Source organism: Bos grunniens, chromosome 4, assembly GCF_055505025.1.
Source record: "Bos grunniens cultivar Pamir isolate PY7600 chromosome 4, Bosgru_T2T1.0, whole genome shotgun sequence".
Lineage (NCBI taxonomy): Eukaryota > Metazoa > Chordata > Mammalia > Artiodactyla > Bovidae > Bos > Bos grunniens.
Genome location: NC_141168.1, coordinates 43,617,328 through 43,639,587, shown reverse-complemented (window position 1 = coordinate 43,639,587; position 22,260 = coordinate 43,617,328). Strand labels below are relative to the sequence as shown.

General features: G+C 45.8%; 2 protein-coding genes across 33 annotated transcripts in view; one reads left to right on the top strand and one right to left on the bottom strand.

Annotated features, from left to right (window-relative positions):
* The window catches only part of CCM2 (CCM2 scaffold protein), a 53,504-nt gene extending 38,405 nt beyond the window's left edge, over positions 1–15,099 (bottom strand). For 4 of the 32 annotated variants that reach the window (XM_086396157.1, XM_086396184.1, XM_086396177.1 and 1 more), the window contains exon 1: positions 14,934–15,099. In XM_086396157.1, coding sequence (XP_086252283.1) covers positions 14,934–14,963 — 30 coding nt within the window. In that variant the 5' untranslated portion in view covers positions 14,964–15,099. Of the gene's footprint in view, positions 1–4,858; positions 4,962–12,454; positions 12,519–12,769; positions 12,866–13,743; positions 13,801–14,349; positions 14,443–14,933 lie in introns of all 32 variants that reach the window. The other 28 variants (XM_086396159.1, XM_086396180.1, XM_086396158.1 and 25 more) reach the window with 19 other exon arrangements.
* Positions 15,029–18,235, top strand: LOC147374018 (uncharacterized). Its single transcript, XM_086396192.1, has 2 exons — positions 15,029–15,525; positions 15,762–18,235. Exons 1-2 carry the CDS (start codon positions 15,029–15,031, stop codon positions 15,967–15,969), a joined length of 705 nt encoding a protein of 234 aa, XP_086252318.1. The 3' UTR covers positions 15,970–18,235.
* The last annotated feature ends 4,025 nt before the right edge of the window (positions 18,236–22,260 follow it).

The window sequence follows — 22,260 nt, the reverse complement described above, 5'->3', positions numbered from 1 at the left end:
AGCCTTCAATCTTTCCCAGCATCAGAGTCTTATCAAATGAGTCAGTTCTTCGCATCAGGTGGCCAAGTTAGATTTGATCAAATTAAAGTGCTAATTTTCAGTGGTTTTCTGCCCATAAAAATGACTATTTCATATGGTTCAATTTAAACTGCAACAAAGTTTAATATTTCTAGATTCTGAAAAGACTGGTTCAGAACAGTCATTTCATGCCTTAATTACTACCACACATGCTGCAGATGTAGAAAATACAGTAAACCGGGAAAGCAATACCACTCTAGATTTGTTTGAACAAACATCTGGTACTGTCTGGAATATCTCTTTAGAGACACAGGGCACTGCAGGTACCATCTGGGCTCCAATTTCTCCTTCTTTATAAAAGCTGTCCCCACAGAGCAGGATCAGGTGGTCCTGACGGGAAGGGAATCAAGAGTGAGATACAGAGACCTCAGGATACAGAGCGGTCCCCATGCCTCATCTTGGCTGACTGTGGGGCCTGAGTCCGCTGCCTGCTCCCCAACAGGTTCCCCTGCATGCACACACAACCCTTCCAAGGCCCCAAAGCTGCCACACCCAGGGAAACAGAGGAAACTAAAGGAAACCAACCAGCTGCACATGTAAGCCTACCTGTTCTGTTCTCACAGATGCAATGATCACCAGGGTAGGCATGGAAGAGAAAGGCCAGGGAGCACAGAGGGCAAATGAGAGCCTGGACAGGCGCTTAAATTCTAGAGGGTTTAGAGGCGTTCGAGGATAACAGCATTCATAAATGCAGTTGAGGGAGAGGGAGGGGCATTTCCTACAGACTGTGAGGCTCTATCTAACTCAAGTGTGATGTTTTTTGCAAGAACGCTTCCATCAGGGGGCACATGATATGGGGCAGTGACCTGCCTTGGATGGCTATGGACTGGCCCCTTTGCCTCATATTTGGATATGATATTTTTCAACATTCTAATTCCGCCATTCCTCCTTCTTCTATTAGTAGAAATACTTACATAAAGAGGGCTTTTCCCTCCTAGACTCTGGTAACCCTGAGGTACCAATCATTCAGAGAAGTTAAATGCATCATCCTTTCTCTTTGGCCATAGCTTTCACAGCAATGCCGGTTCCCTGAAACCACCCAAGGTGATCGGTCCATTCAGTTCATTCAGTCGTGTTCGACTCTTTCCAACTCTGTGGACTGCAGCATGCCAGGCTTCCCTGTCCATCACCAACTCCCAGAGCCTGCTCAAACTTATGTCCATCAAGTTGGTGATGCCATCCAACCATCTCATCCTGTCATCCCCTTCTTCTCCCACCTTCAATCTTTCCCAGCATCAGGGTCTTTTCCAATGAGTCAGTTCTTCACATCAGGTGGCCAAAGTACTGGAGTTTCAGCTTCAGCATCAGTCTTTCCAATGAATATTCAGGACTGATCTCCTTTAGAAAGGACTGGTTGGATCTCCTTGCAGTCCAAGGGATTCTCAAGAGTCTTCTCCAACACCACACTTCAAAAGCATCAATTCTTTGGTACTCTGCTTTCTTTACAGTCCAACTCTCTCACATCCATACACGCTGCTGCTGCTGCTAAGTCGCTTCAGTCGTGTCCGACTCTGTGCACCCCACAGACAGCAGCCCATCAGGCTCCTCTGTTCCTGGGATTCTCCATACATGACTACTAGAAAAACCATAGCTTTGACTACATGGACCTTTGCTGGCAAAGTATTGTCTCTGCTTTTTAATATGCTGTCTAGGTTGGTCATAGCTTTTCTTCCAATGAGCAAGTCTCTTTTAATTTCTTGGCTGCAGTCACCATCTGCAGTGCTTTTGCAGCCCCAAAAAATAAAGTCTCTCACTGTTTCCACTGTTTCCCCATCTATTTGCCATGAAGTGATGGGATTGAATGCCATGATCTTAGTTTTCTGAATGTTGAGTTTTAAGCCAACTTTTTTAGTCATCTTATGGATGCGCCAGGACACCACAGGCCATTGGCGGCCTCTCCCGCCACTATTAATGGCATAGTGGAATCTGCCACTATTCCGATGGGCACTGCTGCTTCCAAAGTAAAGTGCTGTTCTCAGGCCCACCACCACTCACCAAGGGTGCTACTGCCTCCTGGGGCTCTGTGCCAGAGAGAGTGAGGAAATAAGCATTCTGTGTTTAACAGAAAAACCTCCAGAGTTTATAGAATTCAAATTTAGGATTATAAGCCGATTGATTATCTTCTTTGGTATTCTCTGCACCCACCCAATCCTCCTAGGATGAAAGCCAGTGAATAATATTGCTAATGTAACTATATTCCATAAATCCTAAAACAATTTTAACAGTTGCAAAATAACAATACCAGTATTACATTTCCCTGGTAGCTCAGTGGGTAACGAATCTGCCTGCAATGCAGGAGACTAGGGTTCAATCCCTGGGTCAGGAAGATCGCCTGGAAAAGGAAATGGCAACCCACTCCAGTATGCTTGCCTGGGAAATCCCATGGAGAGAGAAGCCTGGCAGGCTACAGGGCCTAGGGTCGCAAGAGTCGGACACAACTTAGTGACTAAGCCGCCACCACCATTATTACTAATACAATGATTACTGAAAACGATTTGTTTAAAGTTTCTTTGTGACTCTTCTTGTCCTTAGTGCATGTCCCACTGCCGGCCTGCTGTCAAATTTCTATGATTTAATTAACCGGAAGAATTCCTCTCTGTGAGGTTCCATCTTGTTTGGTTTTGCCATTTTTATAATTTGCTTTTGGTTTTTTTTAATGACTTTATTTTTAAAAAATGTTTGGATTCAACTTGTAGTACTGTAAAACATGGTTTCAAACTCACAAGGCCCATGCTAAGAGATCAACCCCTCCCCACTAGACAACAATCTAAAAAGCATCAGAGCATTCAGATCCATATCCAAGCACAAGGCTCCATGCTGCCTCCCACCCTGCTGAGGATGTACCACAGTTTAGTGAGCCTGTATCCTAGAAGTGGAAAGTGGCCAAAAGGAACAGCTTGGTACACAAACTGCTTCATGTTTTTGCCAATGTTTCCTTGGAGGTTTCTGGAAGTGAGATGCTGGGTCAGTCAGGGCACCTTAGTTCAGCCAGGCATTGCCCCTTACAAGTTGTCAGGGCTGTGCTGGTCAGTTCCTCACGCATGACCAAGCAGGGATTTCTGCTGGCCTGAAAGGTGAACAGGGGTAGCTCATTCTTTTTTTTCTTTGGTCTTAATTTACACTCCTCTCATTATGCAAGAGTCTCAGTTGCCTTTTCACACATTTAAAAGCCATTTACATTCCTTTTTCAGTCTTTTCCCATCTTCTGACTTGTTTTTTCCTATCAGGTCCTATTTTTGTCTTCCTTATTTTTAGAAGCACCTTACACAGGGAGTAGCTACTTTTTGTTCTGTAAGTTGCAAATATTTGTTGTCTTTTTACTTTGCTTGTTGTTTAGTCGCTAAGTCACATTCTTGTTTGCAACCCTATGGGCCATAGCCTGCCAGGCTCCTCTGTCCATAGGATTTTCCAGGCAAGAGTACTAGAGGGAGTTGGCTATTTCCTTTTCCAGGGGATCTTCCCAACCCAGGGATGAAACCTGGGTCGCCTGTATTGCAGGCAGATTATTTACCACTGAGTCACCTGGGAAGAATTTTTACTTTTTGATGTTCATGTTATCAGATCTTCTGAATTTTTCCCTCACTGCTCTGAATTTTGGATAATGAAAGGTTCCACAGCGCCCACATCAATGAAGAATTCACCCATCTTTTTGCCTAGTACCTTTACGGCTTAATCATTTTTGCTTTTACTTAAACCTTTGAACCACCTTTGTTCACTCTAGTGTAGGAAGGATGGATCTGCGACCTGTCCAGTTACCCTAGTACCACCCATCAATCAATATCCCCACCGCTTCAAAATACCATTTTACTGTGCTCTTAGGTTCCCCATGGAGTGAGGTCTGTTTCTGTATTTTCTCCACTTCCTGAAGCTTATTCCAGGACAACCCCACAAGCTTTAATCAGGGGGATGACAGCATGACCCAATCTGGGGTTGTTCCCTTGTTTTTCTTCTTTTTCAGAGATCGTTCTTGCCTGTTTATAACACAAATGAGCTTTAAGTCAAGTGATGTCGCTCCATTGAGGAGTCCAAAGGTATATTTATTGGGATCATATTAAAAATTAACTCAAGGAGAACTGATACAGCCATGACGCCCTTATTTACCCGAAGTGTCTTCCACTCCTTTAAGTTCATGTTTGTATGTTTCAGGAGTTTCTCTCATAGAGATCTTAGTTCCCCTACCAGGGACTGAACCCGTGCCCTTGGCAGTGAAACCTGAAGTCTTAGTCACTGGACCACCAGGGAATTCCCTGGATGTTTCTATTAATTTTAACCCTAAAGTATGTATTTGTTATCGTAAATAGGATCTTCTATTGTAAGTTGGAATTCCAACAGAACAAAAAGAAAAGCCAAGCTGGCTAGGGAGGCTGTGGAGCAACTGGGTGGGAGGAGATGGCTACTGATACAGGAGCCCAGACTGGGATGTGAGAACTAGTCACGGAGGTATGTTGGGAGGAGGACAAGGTTTAGGAGCCTGATCCCCCATGGCCTACATATTCCCGCGTTGCTGAACTGAACACTGACTGTGGTTTATCCGTTTGAGCTGTACTAGCTGTTTTCATTGACCCATGTAACTGAGAGAGAAGCTGATGCGAAGGCCTGGAGACTGGTGGAGGTGACCCTGCATGGCAAGCCCTGTCAAATGCACGGCAAGAGTGGGTGGCAGTCCTAAAGGACCAAGACACACTACTGAACCCGTGTCTGGGCTCAAGGTTCCACCGAGTCAGGGTAACAGAAGCCACTGGTCGATGGAGCCCTCAAACAGCAGGGTCACTGTACCCACCTGACCCAACATGGCAACAGGCCTGAATGTGTTGCTACAACAGGTAGCTCCCTGTCTCCCGCCTCAGACGCCACCAGTGCCTTCCAGAAGAAAGCTGTGCCCTCTGGGAAGAAAACAAAAGTCAGTCTGCCTGCACCTGGCAAAGTGAGCAGTAGGTCTTTACTGTCTGAACTCTCCATCAGCCACCCAAAGCCAGCACATGCCGAGTGACGCTGGAGCTTCATTCTTGTGGGAGTCACAGCAGACTGACAGCCACCACCTCAGCACTAATTCTGTAAGGGTTCACAGGAGTTCCCAAGCTAGTTTTGCAGTTTTCCTTAACTTTGAAATTATCTCAAGAGAAAAAGATTCTTAAACACACACAGCAAAACAACACACATTTTACAAGGGCATGCACAAACAAAAGGACCTGAGTGAAATAGGTAAGGATGGTTGTCAATAAAAGAGGGGTATGAAAGAGGAGTGAGGACTGGGTTTCAAAGAAAAAGAACAAATAAGTGAAGAAATAAAACCAACAGGAAACACCAGACAGGCCTGGCAGGAACCAATCATATGTATGCTTAACCTATGCCTCTGCGTCTGAGATCCAAAAATGGAAGAACGAAGAGAGGCAAGAACACGCCACCCCACCGCTGACAGCGGGCGTCCAACGAGGCGAGGCGGGCAGAGGCGGCAACCCAAAAGGGAGGCGGTGCTCAGGAGTCTCCGGAGACAAGGGTTTCCCAAGCAGGCATTTGGTACTCTGGGAAATTCATGGCTGTGGAATGCCTTCTACCCAGAGAATTCCACGTGATAAAATACCACCAAAAAAATGTGCTGCAGTGGGTTTTTCTGCCTCTGGTAATTATAACAAAAACACAGCTCTGGGGGACTTCTCTGGTGGTTCAGTGGTTAAGAATCCACTTTGCAATGCAGGGGATACGGGCTGATTCTTAGTTGGGGAGCTAAGATCCCACATGCCATGGGGCAACTAAGCCTGTGGCCACAACTAGAGAAGCCCACATGCTGCAAAGAAGACCCAGAGCAGCCAAAAATTTAAAAAGAGAAAGACACTGCATGCAGACATGCAGCTGGTGTGGCTATATTAATATCAGACAAAAGAGATTTCAAAAAGAGGATTACCAGAAATAAAGACCGTCATTTCATACTGAAAAAACCACCATTTCAAGACACAGTAATCCTATATATGCATATACATAAGAAGAGTTTCAAAAATACACAAAGCTAAAACAAACAGAACTACAGGGAGAAACAAGCAAATCTAAAACAATAACTGGATATTTTAACACCCCCTCTCACCTCTCTCCCAATAACTGACAGAATTAGCAGACAAAAATTCAGTAGGAAATGGCTTGGCAGTGTTTTATAAAGTTAAACATATAGTTCCCATATAACTGGGCAAGTCCATTATTAGGTATCTGGGGAAGAAAAATGACAACATATGTCCGCACAATGAGTCATTCACAGATGTTCATAGAAGCTTTCCATTATAATACAGAACTAAAAAGAACCTAAATGTCCAATAAAAGGTGACAGAAAACAAATTGTGGTATATATGTAAAATAGAATACTGACGTTGTTGTTCAGTCATTAAGTTGTATCTGACTCTTTGCGACCCCCATGGAAGGCAGCACGCCAGGCTTCCCTGTCCTTCACTATCTCCTGCTGCTGCTGCTGCTAAGTCGCTTCAGTCGTGTCCAATTCTGTGCGACCCCATAGACGGCAGCCCACCAGGCTCCCCCGTCCCTGGGATTCTCCAGCAAGAATACTGGAGTGGGTTGCTATTTCCTTCTCCAATGCACAAAAGTGAAAAGTGAAAGTGAAGTCGCTCAGTCGTGTCCAACTCTTAGTGACTCCATGGACTGCAGCCTACCAGGCTCCTCCGTCCATGGGATTTTCCAGGCAAAAGTACTGGAGTGGGGTGCCATTGCCTTCTCCCACTATCTCCTGAAGTTTGCTCAAACTCATGTCCACTGAGTTGGTGATGCCATCCAACCGTCTCATCCTCTGTCTCACCCTTCTCTTGCCTTCAATCTTTCTCAGTATAGTGTCTTTTCCAACGAGTTAGCTTTTCTTATCAGATGGCCACAGTATTAGAGCTTCAGCTTCAGTCCTTCCAATGAATATTCAGGACTGATTTCCTTCAGGATGGACTGGCTGGATCTCCTTGCAGTCCAAGGGACCCTCAACTGTCTTCTTCAGTACCACAGTTCCAAAGAAACCATTTTCGGCGCTCAGCCTTCTTTATGGTCCAATTCTCACATCTATACCTGACTACTGGAAAAACCATAGCTTTGACTAGATGGACCTCTGTTGGCAAAGTGATGTCTCTGTTTTTAACATGCTGTCTAGGTTTGTCATAGCTTTCCTTTGAAGGAGCAAACATCTTTTAATATCATGGCTGCAGTCACCATCCACAATGATTTTGGAGCCCAAGAAAATAAAGTCTGACACTGTTTCCACTGTTTCCCCATCCATGTGCCATGAAGTGATGGGACTGGATGCCATGATCTTAATTTTCTGAATGCTGAATTTTAAGCCAGCTTTTTTACTCTCCTCTTTCACTTTCATCAAGAGGCTCTTTTGTTCTTCTTCACTTACTGCCATAAGGGTGGTGTCATCTGCACATCTGAGGTTATCGATATTTCTCCCAGCAATCTTGATTCCAGCTTGTGCTTCATCCAGCCTGGTTTTTCGCATGATGTACTCTGCATATAAGTTAAATAAGCAGGGTGACAATACACAGCCTTGACGTACTCCTTTCCCAATTTGGAACCAGTCTGTTGTTCCATGTCCAGTTCCAACTGTTGCTTCTTGACCTGCACACAGATTTCTCAGGAGGCAGGTAAGGTGGTCTGTAATTCCCATCTCAGAATTTTCCAGTTTGTTGTGATCCACACAGTCAAAGGTTTTAGCACAGTTAATGAAGAAGTAGATGCATCCCATGCATTGGAAGGCAGATTCTTAACCACTGGACCACCAGGGAAGTCCCTAGCTAATGTACATTTAAGATGCATACGCTTCACCGTACATAAATTCTACAGTAACAGAAAACTGTAAACAAATATTGAACTCTAATGATATGTATGCTGAAGTGTTTAGATCATAGTGAACTGATGTCTGCAATTTACTTTGAAATGCATCAGAAAAATAAAATGGGTTGATGGATGGGTAGAAGGATGAAGAGATGGGTAGATATGGGATAAAACAAATACAGCCAACATTAATGGCAGAATACACTAGGCAGTGTATATATAGGTATTTGCTATAAAATTCTTGCAACTTCAGTGTATTCAAAACTTTTCATAATAAAATGCTTGGGTAGGGATTTCCCTGGTGATCCTGTGGCTAAGGCTCCGTGCTCCCCATGCAGGGGGCCTGGGTTCAATCCCTGGTCAGGGAACTAGATCTCACATGCCATCGTGAAGATTTCAGATTCAGTGTAGCCAAATAAATAAATACATAATAAAAATTTAAACCCTTTAAAATGTTTCGGGGTGGGGCTGGGTGTGGAGGAAGCAGACTATGGCTGCATACTCCTCTTTCGAGAAGTGGGGCTGAAGATTCTCAATTATTTGGGAAAGGAGCCTTAGAACAGAGCTGAAAAAGGTCTGACATCAGATTTCCATGGGCAAGTCCACTCCAGACACTGTGCATATCTCAGAACAAAACTGAAGAGTGATATGTCCACCAGCAGTAATAAAATACTTAAGACACAGTCGGTCCCAGAACATTTCCTGACATGTGACAAGGAGGATAACATACCTAACACACAGGTCTGTTCGAGGCATTTTAATTAATACAACTGTATCCCCACCATGTAAACAGCAAAAGGAAAATGGAATATTCCAAACCACACCTGACTGCAGAGTTACTGTAACAACACATGGAAGCACATTATATATCTGGGGAAATAAGTGCGTGTAATTTCAAATTAGAATGAAGAATAAACGATTCGAATAAAAGTTTCTCTTCTCAGAGTCACAGGTAACAACACAGGTGAAACAACATACCCAAGCCCAAGCGGGTGACTCCCATAACAGGTTTTACTGAAGAACAGTAACATAATAGGGTCAGACTGACCATTTTTCTCACTTTTGGAATTCAACTATTCGTTCTGCCTCCTGGGTTACAAGATACATATGCACTGCAGTTCACCATACTAAGCCTCAAACAAAAGCCCAAACTCCAACTTCCCACTGCACTCCCTAAAGAGGATTATTTTCATGGCACTGTACACATTTAATGCCTGTGGTCAAATCACCTAATTCTTAACACAATCCAGCAGAAAACTGCTACTGTTCAGGCATACTTAGGAGGAAAAACTGTAACATTTTTGGCACTGGCACAGACCTAAGAAAAAATGTCCTTTTTATCCCTGCTAAATTGACAAATCCAAATCTAAACTCCCTCTCAACTGCGTAACTGTTAAAACTGAGCACCACATTTGAAGAAGAGCCACTGGCCTTGGACTGAGAGATAAGAAAGAGCAAACAGAGTAGTTAGAAGGCCCACAAAAATCCCAAGCCAGGATGATAGCAGCATGGAGGCTGGGCAACACGGCTCAGCCCCACGCCCTTCCACAGACCCAAGGCCACACAACCACAGACAGTGGTCAGTTTGTGGCCCAGAGCACATGCAGATGATGCTGCCTCTTAAAGCAGCTCGTCCATGTCTAAAGTGACAGTGGAGACCAGGTTCCAGAACCTCTGGGCTAGATTGAGACAGGGCCCCACCAAAACCATCCTAGCACAGGACTGACTACACCAGACTCAGCAGATCAACCTGATATTCAGGGTCAGCCTCAAAATAGCCCACTATCTTAGTCTGCCTGAGCAAAGCACCACAGACCTGGTGGCTTCAAAAACAGGTATTTCTCCCAGTGCTGGAGGCTGCGCGTCCGAGACCAAGGTCCTAGGGCCTCTTTCTCAGCTTAGAAACGCTCATCTTCTCCCTGATCCTCATGTCGTCTTTCTACTGAATGCACATCCCTGGTGTCTCTTTGTCCAAACCGCTTCTTCTTACAAAGATAACAGTCATATGGGATTAGGGTCCATCCTAGTGACCTCATTTATCTTTAATCACCTCTTTAAAAGCCCTTCTCTAAATGCATACCCATTCTGAGGTATTGGGGGTCAGGGCTTCACCACACGAATTGGCGGGGGCAGTGTACAGTTCAGCCCGTAACAGCTGGGGGGGCAGCGGTGGATGAGGAAAAAGTGTACCCGAAACAAGCTGCCCATGCACTGACGATACTTGACATTGAGGTACAGGGGCTTTGTTAGATTTTCTCTATACTTGTACTTGATGTCTTCGTAACAAAAATGTTTCCTTATTCACTCTTATCAAATCACACTCGTTAAAATCCATCCTCGTCCGTCTACTGAGCTTCCCCTCAAGCTCTGTGGCCACAGAGCTCACTTGTCTCCTTAGCATCTGCACCCAGCGCAAAGTCAATGGCAATGAACAGTTCTTTAAAGAATGAATGAAAACCCCCAATGGCTTCAGCTGTCCACAGGACCAAAACCAAACTCCGCCCTCCCATGCCCTGGGCCTCAAGCCCTCCTCAGCACCTCTCCTGCTTCTGCATATCACATCCATGGTCCCCCAGAGGAATTAGCGGATGCCTGTGTCTCTCCTGATATAATGGCACTGGCCCTCTCTCATTCTCTAACATAGTGTAAAGAGCTTACTCTGCAAATAAAATGCAATGTCTTCAGCCCTTCTCACTGCACTAAGCATGAAACAGGCACTCAAATATATAAACAGGATGATTTCACACAGATCAGCTAAATCTATAGTACTTAACTGAGTCACACCAGGGTGGTGATGAAGATGGGGCAGCTGGGTTATTAGTGCTGACAGAAATGAAGAAATAAAAGACCACAGTAACTGCAGTGACCAAACCTATAGGGGACAGAAGGCACTTGTTCTTGACCACACAGGGCAGAATACTGACATCCCTTCTTATTCCAAAGCAGTTCCTTCTTTAGACTTGTCACAGAAATGTCTTCCCTTACTGTCTTCCTCTCAAATGATGATCAGAGCCGAAACAGAAAAGTACTACTAAGATTCTGATGAGCTTTCTGAGTCTAAACTATCATCGTCAGTGGATTATCAACCCAACTGAAGAAGAACAGGGAACCTAAGTTCCTAATGCAAAAAAGTAATAAATACATGATGCGACATAAATGGTAATTATCCAAACCGGAAAAGGAATGAGACCCATGTTTGCCAGTTATTCTGGACTCGTCAACTGATGACCTGACATCTGGTCCCCACCAGATACCTCCTGCAGTGGTCTTCTGGCCTCCTCAGCCCAGGGCGCCAAAATGCCACCCAAGAATCCCTGTGGCAACTATTTGAGAGAAAACAAAACAAGGTATAGAGGCCTGAAGTCACTCTGTTAACCCATATTATGGCTGGGACACCTATAGAATCAATTTAGTTATAAAAGCAATTTACTAGGCCATGATCAGCAGTTCAAAAAAGCCAGCATGCACTACCTATAGTTAGAATTCTTTCTTTAAACTTTCATTTCAGCCATACAAACACTTATACATACCCACACATACCTGTGGGGAACGTATGGCTGCCTGAGGTATGGTCTACCGCAAGCTCCGAGTTCCTCACAGACATTAGCTAGGGGATGACTTGGCAGGTACATGAGCTGATAACAAGGGACCCACATCCGAGAGGAATTTTTTCTCCCTACTTCTTACACGGAAACTTCAAAAATTCACAGAAGTAGGCAGAATAACAAATAATGAATACCCATTGCCAAAGCACTCAGCTATCTCCCCTCTTTTCTCTCTAGTCTGAGTAAAGCAAACCTCAGAAGTCATCTTATTTCACCTATAAGTATCTCAGTGCATGTGTTTATCAGTTCAGAACTTGATAAAACATAATACAAACATTACACCCAACAAAATTAATAGTAACCCTTTATTATCATTTACACCTAGTCCTATATTTCTAGGGTACTTTATAATTATTTTTTTAATTTAAAGAATACAAATAAATGGATAAATGTAAAAAGATTTAACTTCATCCAGGCTGAAATCATGCGACCTCAGACCCAACAGCAGCATAAGCAGCAGAAACCAGGACCTGAACCTGGTTGAGGGCCAACAGTGACTTTCCACAACTATGTCTTCCTAAGGGCTGTGATCCTCATCTGAGTCAAGTGTTTTTATGAAAAGGCACACAGTACAATTCAAATGTACACCTAAATTTCCTACAAAAAAGAATTACACCTTGACAGAATAGTATCGAAATGCATGGATCTTGGGTCTGTTCTATAAAGAGGCAGCCTTATTCTCCAAATCCTCAAGCAAGACTTGTGGTCTGAAAGGCACCAGTTACTCTGGGGACATTTAGGCAGGAGAGGGACCTCCGTGGTCACTCCTACTCCCCGGGTCCCAGGCCTCTGGCAGCTAGTGGACCTCTCTGTCCACATGCTTACCCCTCAGGCCTCCCCACCTCCCCACCAGCTCCTCCCACACCCCATCACCCAGCACCTTCCACCGGGCATTACTGGCTCAAGTCACCCTCATCATATGTGCCAGGGTAGCCTGAGAAAGGACAGGGCTGTACCTGCGCACTTTATATGAAATCCACTCTGGTCTACTGGTTCTCTGGCAGCTCGATGAGTCCTGTCCTGAGGAAATAGGCCACGTTAGAACAAGCCTGAATAACTGCTTGACAGAACACCGAGACAAGTATCTGAAGACCTGGAAAGCCTACAATGCACATTTTTTAAGGTTTAAATCTGCATTTTTTGAGGAAGCTAACTTGGAAAGAGAATTTAAATGTCCAAATGCTATTTTCATAAAACTATTAAGTCTTTATTTGCTGCTTTAGCTTGAACTGGTGTTGAAGCTTTAAAATAGAGAGCTCTGATTAACTTACCATAATGAAGAACTTAAGCATCAAACTGATTGAGCTGTATGTGACCTCACATTGAATGGGGGAGAGAGCAGAAAGGTTCTGCTGGCTTGCAATTGGCTGAAAGTAAGAGATAAAGTGTGCTAAGTCGTGGCCTGGATAGGAATCTATGCCTCAGAGCCTTCTGTCTAGTCTGTCTGTGGGAAAATGGGCTAGGGCAGTGGCAAAATACAGAGAAAACACAAAACTCCTGGCTTAGGCAACTATGTAATTAACAGACTATCTCCTTTAATAGACAATGTAATGTATTAATCTTTTCTAGGCTTAAATCTTTCCGTTGCCCCCCATGATAAAATTCTTGAGTTTCACTGGTTTTTTACTTCTATTCCTAAAGCTCAGGAATGTCTTACCACTTCTCTCTCAATATGCTGAATGTTCAAATATTTCTTCCAGAGCTGGTATAAAGTTCTAGAAAAAATTCAGTCATTCTCATCCTTCCCTGTCACAGACAGGCTAGTACCCACTTGAAAGGAGTAATTCTTCTTAGCAGACACTGTTTGGACTGATTGTGGAAGATACTATGTGGCTAGGATTGGTCCTCTGCTAGAGCTGAGCCAGCTAATCTACAGAATGCTGGCAGCCAAGAGTGCTGGTGACAGGCCTCCTGCTATTGGGCCCTGGCCCACCTGCCTATCTGTGACAGGGAAGGATGCAACTGACTGCATTTCTTATGGAGCCTTCTACCACCTTTGGTAGAAACATTAAACTCAGATTTCTCCCTTTTTGGTGGGCAGCATCCCTCTGTGGTCGATTGCTTACAGAATCACTTTCTTGGGTTGTTTTCCAGACTTAAGCCAACTTTGCAGGTAACTGCAACTGATACCGCACTTGAATTTAGACAGGCATGCTAAGAACGTAACAAAGCAATGAGTAAAGAAAGTGAGAGAAGCAGGACACAATCTCCTGAAAACCATCTGGCTGCACTTCATTTGAAATACCTTTTGAAATGGGGCCCCTTGTGATGAGTAATCCTCAACTGAAGGACACAGCTGGCTCTGAAGAGCAGAAAATCAGAACATTTATAAAGGTCTGTTTTTAAACTTGTGCATAAAAGTGCACATACGTGAAAATGAAAATAACAAGTAAGACACTTGGGATTATAAAGCCTGTACTTAAGAAAGATACATTTCATTGAAATCCACTATTCATTTCAATGATAGCTTATCCCACGTGGTTATTTGACTCCTTAAAATGTTGAGTTTCTTTATCAATTACTCGAGCCTGTAATTAAAGACATAGTTTAAAAAGTACACAGACTAAGGAGCCTCTTGAACTATGTCCTAAATCCAACTGCCAAATATAACGTCACTGAAATCGCTCAGCTGGTACTAGGTAGAGCAAAACTCTGCCCGCGCCGGCCGAAGCGTGAACGGGCTGTATCATGTAGCAGTTTTTGTTTTTACTTGATACTCCAATAATGAAGTCAATTAAGCAGCAAATGTTTCTACGTTAACCTTACACCCCATTTTCTCAAAGACACTATCCCTAGAAAACTTTCTGGCCCATAATCGGGGCCAGCTCCTCTGCAGCCCCTGGTCACTCACCCGCCGGGAAGGCCATGTGGAGAGCCTAGGTTTGGGGGAGAGTCACTGACCGGAAGGGGCGGAAAGGCGTGGCTCCTTCCTCCCCCGCGCGCCCTGCAGGCAAAAGACCACCTAAACCCATTGTCCAGGGGCTCGTCTCCTACTCCACCGCGCGGAGACTGACTCCCGCGACCCTGTCCCGGGCCCGACCGTGCGCCGTTCACCGGGGGGCCCCGGCCTGCCCACCACTCTCACCTCCAACAGAGTGAGCCTCCCGGCCTCCCAACGTCGGACTTCCAACCTGGGGCCTCCCCACGCCGGACTCCCACCTCGGACTTCCCCGTGCCGGGCCTCCCCACGCCGGACTCCCGTCCTAGACCTCCCCACACCGAACCTCCTAAATCAGAACTCCCCTCCACGGAGCTCCCAAGCCAGACTTTCCCACGCCCCGTACCGGCCGACCGACGGGCAGCCCCGAGGGACCCTCCCATGTCCCCCGAGCCCTTCCCCGCCCAGCCCCAACCCCTCCGCCTTCCGCCTGCCTAGGTCTGGGGTCCAGCACGCCCCCGGCTCAGCCTTCGGGCGAACGCGCTCTGCAGGCTCACCTTCTTGCCCTTCTTGCCCTCTTCCTCCATGTCTCCGCGAGCGGCCCCCGCGGCCTGGCCCGCCCCGGGAGCGCCGCGCCGCCCGCTGCCGCTACATGCTCGCCTTGGCCCCGCGGCCACCGCCGGTCCTGCGCCGCTCGCCCGGCCGCAGTCTCCACCCGTGGCCGCCAGGGGCCGTCCGCGCCCTGCACCCCACACCCCGCACTTCCGGGCCGAGGGCGCGGCCCCGCCCCCGCGAATACGCCCCGCCCCGTGTGCGCACGCCCCTTCGGCCCACACGCCCCGCCTCCAACCCTTCAGAGCCGCTGAGAACGAGCCTGCCCTCCTCGCCCCTTCAGGACCGCGGGAGCGCGTCTGTCGCGCCCTTACGCACCACCACCCACGCCCGTCGGGGAGGGCCAGAGCGCGCCTGCCCCGCCTTCAGCCCGTCCTCCTGCCCCTCAGAGCTACAGGAGCGCCTCCAGCTTTTCAAGTCTGCCGCCATCTTTACGGCAGCCAACTTCCCAGCCTGCCTCGCGCTCAGGGAGAGGGAGCTCGGGCCGACAGGATACGGAGGGCGGGGCCGGCGGGACGGGTGGGACCTGTGGGGAAGGTAAAGGACGGGAAGAAGGTAGGGCGTGGTTCTATGGGAGGGGTCCTGTGGGAGAGGAAGGCGGAGCTGACGAAAGGGACAGGACCGGCGGAGAGGGCGGCGGGGATAGAAGGGCGGGGCTTGCGGAAAGATGAAGGCGGGAAGCCAAAGGCCGGGCCTGCTCGAGGAGCCGGGCCTGGGGAAGGGGCGCAGAACTACAATCTTTTCTTTTCTCCCTTTACTTTCCATTCCTGCAGGCACTGGGAAGACTTCCTGTGTTCCAGACGTCCTATTCAAACCTGTCAGGGAAGTTTCAATGCAACAGAACATGTCCGGACCCTACAGAATAAAACTTCGAACTTTAACCAGTCACCTAGAAGTAACAGCAGTCTTACAATGAGATCCGGACGGATTGGTTTGCCCCAAAGTACACTGCAAATTGGAGTTAGCCGCAGCAGGCCCTGAAGAAGGCGATGGCAGCCCACTCCAGTACTCTTGCCTGGAAAATCCCATGGGCGGAGGAGCCTGGTGGGCTGCGGTCCATGGGGTCGCTAAGAATCGGACACGACTGAGCGACTTCACTTTCACTTTTCACTTTCATGCCTTGGAGAAGGAAATGGCAACTCACTCCAGTACTCTTGCCGGGAGAATCCCAGGGTCGACGGAGCCTGGTGGGCTGCTGTCTATGGGATCGCACAGAGTCGAACACGACTGAAGCGACTTAGCAGCAGCAGCAGCAAGCCCACTTTTTTGCCACGACTACGCTGCCAGTAAGAACCTTGCAGCACAGGTAGCATGCAAACTTACAGCAAACAAACCGCTGTTTGCCTCAACTGATCTTTTTAAAGAGTATTGCCTCCTGTAGCAGCGGTCAGTAGATTATCTCTCAGCTTCACATTCACTCTCAGTTCTCATCGCGGGATGGACCTGGGCCTTTTGAGCATTAGTCCTTTGCCAAGTAACCCAGTGTGAAGCTTTGCCAGGAGAAACTGCTTGGAGGCAGTGTGGGAGGGAAGGGGCTTTGTTACCTAGATTCAGTGAGTTTTCTTGGCAGGCACATGCCTAAAGAGGCCTCTGAGGCGCGCACCTTCCTACATCAGGGGTAGTTTGTCCAACTCCGGGTTTGCCCAAGCACTTGACGCTGCAGTGGGGGCCTGCCAGCAACACCCAGCAGCCGGCAGATTCCTCCAGTACTCATCTTGAGAAATTTTATATCCGGAGTGGTCAGCAAGACCCCCTCCATGAACAGTTTTCCCTGCACTCTAGAGCAGGGGTCCCCAATCCTCTGGGAGGCCTGTTAGCAACAAAGCCACCACACATCAGGAGGCGAGCATTGGGCCAGCAAGCCAAGTTTCATATGCCTTCCCCATGGCTCCCATTGCTCACAGTACCACCTGAACCATCCCAGCTACCATGCCCGTGGAAAAATTGCCTTCCACGAAATTGGTCCTTGGTGCTATGCCAAAAAGGTTGGGTGCCCCTGCAGTAGAGGGTAGACTTCAGCAAGCTTTGCCAGCACCTGTCTGCCATTCCGTGAGCTGTAGCTATGCTATCTCCAACAAAGTCTGGACCTCAGCCCCAGGGGGAGGAAGAGCCTGTGTTCCCTGCAGTAGCCTTCAGTATAATAGTTGCTCCTTATATCTACTATTCTTGTATTCAGAGTTCTCTTCGCCTTTAATACCGATTCCCTTGTTACCCTAATTTTCTGTTATACTTAATAATTCTTTATTAAGTTTTCCTACACTGTTTCTATCTCCTGATTGAACCCTATTTGATAAATATACCAAAGAAATGAGTGGTCTCTAGTACTCCCTGAAGGCATTAGGGATTAGGCATTAGGCATTCCAGTCCCTTTGGTACATAAAGCCAAAGTGTGGGAAATGACTTTTCAATCTCCCTCCTGCAATAATTAAGCTTCCCACATTAACAGACACAAATAATGCAATGCATTCAGTGGTTATCCCCCCACCATTCACTGAAAAGAGGCCTGATATTTTAGATCTTCCACTAATGTACCTTTGCATACTCATCATGCTATAATGTTGTAAATAACCCTGCTAAAACTTCCCTTAATCTAGTGTTAGGAAAAACTCACTCAATTCCTGTATTTCTCCCTTGCTTTTTTCACACTACCATATTTACACTTCTGACACCAGATGTGTGGGCTTTTTTTCCACACCAAGCAATTTTTTGACACCAGCTGTCTGTCCTATATTTAAATCAATTCTCATACAGCAACCTGTAGAGACCATTGGATCTCACTGGTAAAGGGCTCAGTTCCACAAGACTGACCTGCATCCCACTTCAGATGACAATTAAAAGCTCATATTGTTACTTGTACTTCTGACTAAGCAGCTATAAATTGGAGGTTCCCAGGATACCCTCCTTGAACGCAAATAATATGTTAGAATGGTTCACAAAACTCAGGAAAACAGATTCCTTATTGTTTATCAGGGTTGTTAGTTTGGCTGTGCCAGGTCTTAGTTGCAGCACGTGGGATTTAGTTCCCTGAGCAGGGATCAAACCCAGGCCTCCTGCCGTGGAAGCGTCAACCACTAGACCATCACTGAAGTCTCCAGGTTGTTGTTACTCTCTATATATTCTTTTATATATATATATATATATATTTTATATATATATATATATATTCTTTCAGAGCCAAATCACTAGCTTTATTTCAAGGTATTCATCCCAATTGATTTGGAAGAATAAAGAAGTTACTCTTTGGAAATGTGGTTTTATTTTTATTTGTTTTTGGATGTGCTGGGTCTTAGTTGCTGTGTGCCAACATTCTCTAGTTGCCGTGAGTGTGGCCTACTCTCTGCTGCTGCTAAGTCACTTCAGTCGTGTCCGACTCTGTGTGACCCCATAGACGGCAGCCCACCAGGCTCTCCTGCCCCTGGGATTCTCCAGGCAAGAACCCTGGAGTGGGTTACCATTTCTTTCTCCAATGCATGAAAGTGAAAAGTGAAAGTGAAGTCGCTCAGTCGTGTCCGACTCTTAGCGACCCCTAGTTGCAGCAATTGGGCTTCTCACTGTGGTGGCTTCCCTTGTTGTGGAACACAGGCTCTAGGGCACAAGGGCTTCAATAGTTGTGGCTCACGGGCCCTTGTGTGTGTGCTCAGTAGCTGTGTGGCTCAGGTTTAGTTGCCCCACTGCATTTGGAATCTTCCAGGACCAGGGATTGAACTTGTGTCTCCTGAATTGGCAAGCAGATTCTTAACCACTGGACCATTGGGAAAGTCTGGAGATGTGGTTTTAGAAAAAGTTCTTTTCAATATTTGAAGTAGTTAAATACTGCTGACAGGTCTGTCTCTCTTTGTGCCAGCCTCATGCAGCCTCCTCATATAAGGCAGTTGAGCTTTGATTTTGTGGTTTTTAATGTTTTGGTATCATTTTTTATTACTTGGAGCATCTTGCCCTTTCTAGTGACTTTTGTTGGTTATCATTTCAGAAAAAAAATTTTCTTTCAGTCCTTGGCAAGTCCACCATTTTTGGTCACACACACACACACACACACACACACACACCCCCTCACATCCATACTCTGACCCTTCATAACCATTTACTTTCCTGGTTCTCTTTGATTATTTCATGGCAGTGACAGAATGGAGAGAGCAGTAAATTCTGAGCTTAAACAACCTGTATCAAGCCCTAACCTTCTGTGAGATCTTCAGCAAGCCATTTAACTTCTCTAGGTTAATTTCTATGTTGGGGCTTCCCTGGTGGCTCAGAATCTGCCTGCAGTGCAGGAGACCTGGATCTTACCTGTGTCGGGAATATCCCCTGGAGAAGCAAATGGCTACAAACTCCAGTATTCTTGCCTGGAGAATTCCACAGACAGAGGAGCCCAGCAGGCTACAGTCCATGGGTCACAGAATCAGACATGACTGAGCAACTAACACTTACACATTTTTCACACTTACTTTCCATGTTAGCAGACTGTTCCTACTCTGTCACATGACATTTAACAAAATAATGGGATTTGAGTACTATAAACTGAACATCATCAGTTCACTTTAGTTGCTCAGTTGTGTCCGACTCTTTGCAACCTCATGGACTGCAGCATGCCAGGCTTCCTTGTCCATCACCAACTCACAGAGCTTACTCAAACTCATGTCCATCCAGTTGGTGACGTCATCCAACCATCTCATCCTCTGCCATCCCCTTCTCCCGCCTTCAATCTTTCCCAGAATCACAGTCTTTACCAATGAGTCAGTTCTTTGCATCAGGTGGCCAAAGTATTGGCGTTTCAGTTTCAGCATCAGTCCTTCCAATTAATATTCAGGACTGTTTTCCTTTAGGATGGTATGGTTTGATCTCCTTGCAGTCCAAGGGACTCTCAAGAGTCTTCTCCAATACCACAGTTCAGAAGCATCCATTTTTTGGCACTCAGCTTTCTTTATAGTCCAACTCTCACATCCATACATGACTACTGGAAAAACCATAGCTTTTACTAGATGGACCCTTGTTGGCAAAATAATGTCTCTGCTCTTCAGTATAATGTCTAGGATGGTCATAGCTTTTTTTCCAAGCAGCAAGCATCTTTAAATTTCATGGCTGCAGTCACCATCTGCAATGATTCTGGAGCCCCCCAAAATAAGTCTGTCACTATTTCCATTGTTTCTCCATCTATTTGCCATGAAGTGATGGAACTGGATGCCATGATCTTAGTTTTCTGAATGTTGAATTTTAAGCCAGCTTTTTCACTCTCCTCTTTCACTTTCATCAAGAGACTCTTTAGTTCTTCTTCACTTTTTGCCATAAGGGTGGTGTCATCTGCATATCTGAGGTTATTGATATTTCTCCTGGCAATCTTGATTCTAGCTTGTGCTTCATCCAGCCTGGTTTTTCACATGATGTACTCTGCATAGAAGTTAAATAAGCAGGGTGACAATATATAGCCTTTTCCTATTTGGAACCAGTCTGTTGTTCCATGTCCAGTTCCAACTGTTGCTTCTTGACCTGCATATAGATTTCTCAGGAGGCAAGTAAGGTGGTCTGTAATTCCCATCTCTTTAAGAATTCTCCAGTTTGTTGTGATCCACACAGTCAAAGGCTTTGGTGTTGTCAATAAAGCAGATGTAGATGTCTTTCTGGAACTCTCTTACTTTTTTGATGATCCAACAGATGTTGGCAATTTGATCTCTGGTTCCTCTACCTTTTCTAAATCCAGCTTGAACATCTGGAAGTTCACGGTTCACATACTGTTGAAGCCTGGCTTAGAGAATTTTGAGCATTTGCTCAAGACCGGGAGCTGACTGTGGCTCAGATCATGAACTCCTTATTGCCAAATTCAGACTGAAATTGAAGAAAGTGGGGAAAACCACTAGACCATTCAGGTATGACCTAAATCAAATCCCTTAGGATTATACAGTGGATGTGACAAATAGATTCACGGGATTAGATCTGATAAACAGAGTGCCTGAAGAACTATGGACGGAGGTTTGTGACATTGTACAGGAGGCAGTGATCAAGACCATCCCCAAGAAAAAGTAATGCAAAAAGGCAAAATGGTTGTCTGAGGATGCCTTACAAATAGCTGAGAAAAGAAGCTAAAGGCAAAGGAGAAAAGGAAATATATACCTATTTGAACGCAGAGTTCCAAAGAATAGCAAGGAGAGATAAGAAAGCCTTCCTCAGCGATCAATGCAAAGAAATAGAGGAAAAGAAAGACTAGAGATCTCTTCAAGAAAATTAGATACCAAGGGAACATTTCATGCAAAAATGGCCACAATAAAGGACAGAAATGTTATGGACTTAACAGAAGCAGAAGATACTAAGAAGTGGCAAGAATACACAGAACTATACAAAGAAGATCTCATGACCCAGATAATCACGATGGTGTGATCACTGACCTAGAGCCAGACATCCTGGAATGTGAAGTCAAGTGGGCCTTAGGAAGCATCACTATGAACAAAGCTAGCGGAGGTGATGGAATTCCAGTTGAGCTATTTCAAATCCTAAAAGATGATGCTGTCAAAGTGCTGCACTCAATATGCCAGCAAATTTGGAAAACCCAGCAGTGGCCACAGGACTGGAAAATGTCCGTTTTCATTCCAATTCCAAAGAATGGCAATGCCAAAGAATGCTCAAATACTGCACAATTGCACTCATCTCACACGCTAGCAAAGGAATGCTCAAAATTCTCCAAGTCGAACTGAATATATTTACTAAGTACTAGACATAAAAATGGGCTTCCCAGGTGGCTTTAGCGGTAAAGATACCCCCCCAACCGCTCCTGCCAATGCAGGGCTGTAAGAGACACGGGTTTGAACCCTGCATTGGGAGGATGCCCTGGAGGTGGGCATGACAACCCACTCCAGTACTCTTGCTTGAAGAATCCCATGGACAGAGGACCCTGGTGGGCTATAGTCCATGGGGTCGCAAAAAGCCAGACATGACTGAACCTACTTAGCATGCACACATACATAAAATGAGTTTCCAGTATTGCTTCCTTCTCTTTACAGAACCAAGTTCTTGCTTTCCTAGCCTGATGTTGAAGACTTGAATATGTAGTTCTCATCAATCTCCTTACGTAAAGACTCTTAAAATCCCATTAGTACTTACGGTATCTCCAACAAGCCATGCCTTGCTAGTCTCAGTAACTTCCAATGTGCTTTTCTAAGCCTGTGTGGCAGAAATACTTGCTGAATTCTCCGGCAGTCCAGTGGTTAGGACTCAATGCTTTCCCTGCTGTGGGCCAGGATTCAGTCCCTGGTGGAGGAACTAGGATCCCACAAGCTGCGCAGTACA

Bases quoted from the DNA above. Each gene is read 5' to 3' on its own strand.
- LOC147374018 (XM_086396192.1), top strand. From the start codon at position 15,029: ATGCTCGCCTTGGCCCCGCGGCCACCGCCGGTCCTGCGCCGCTCGCCC. The intron at 15,526-15,761 runs GTAAAGGACGGG...CCATTCCTGCAG, and splicing joins GGGTGGGACCTGTGGGGAAG to GCACTGGGAAGACTTCCTGT.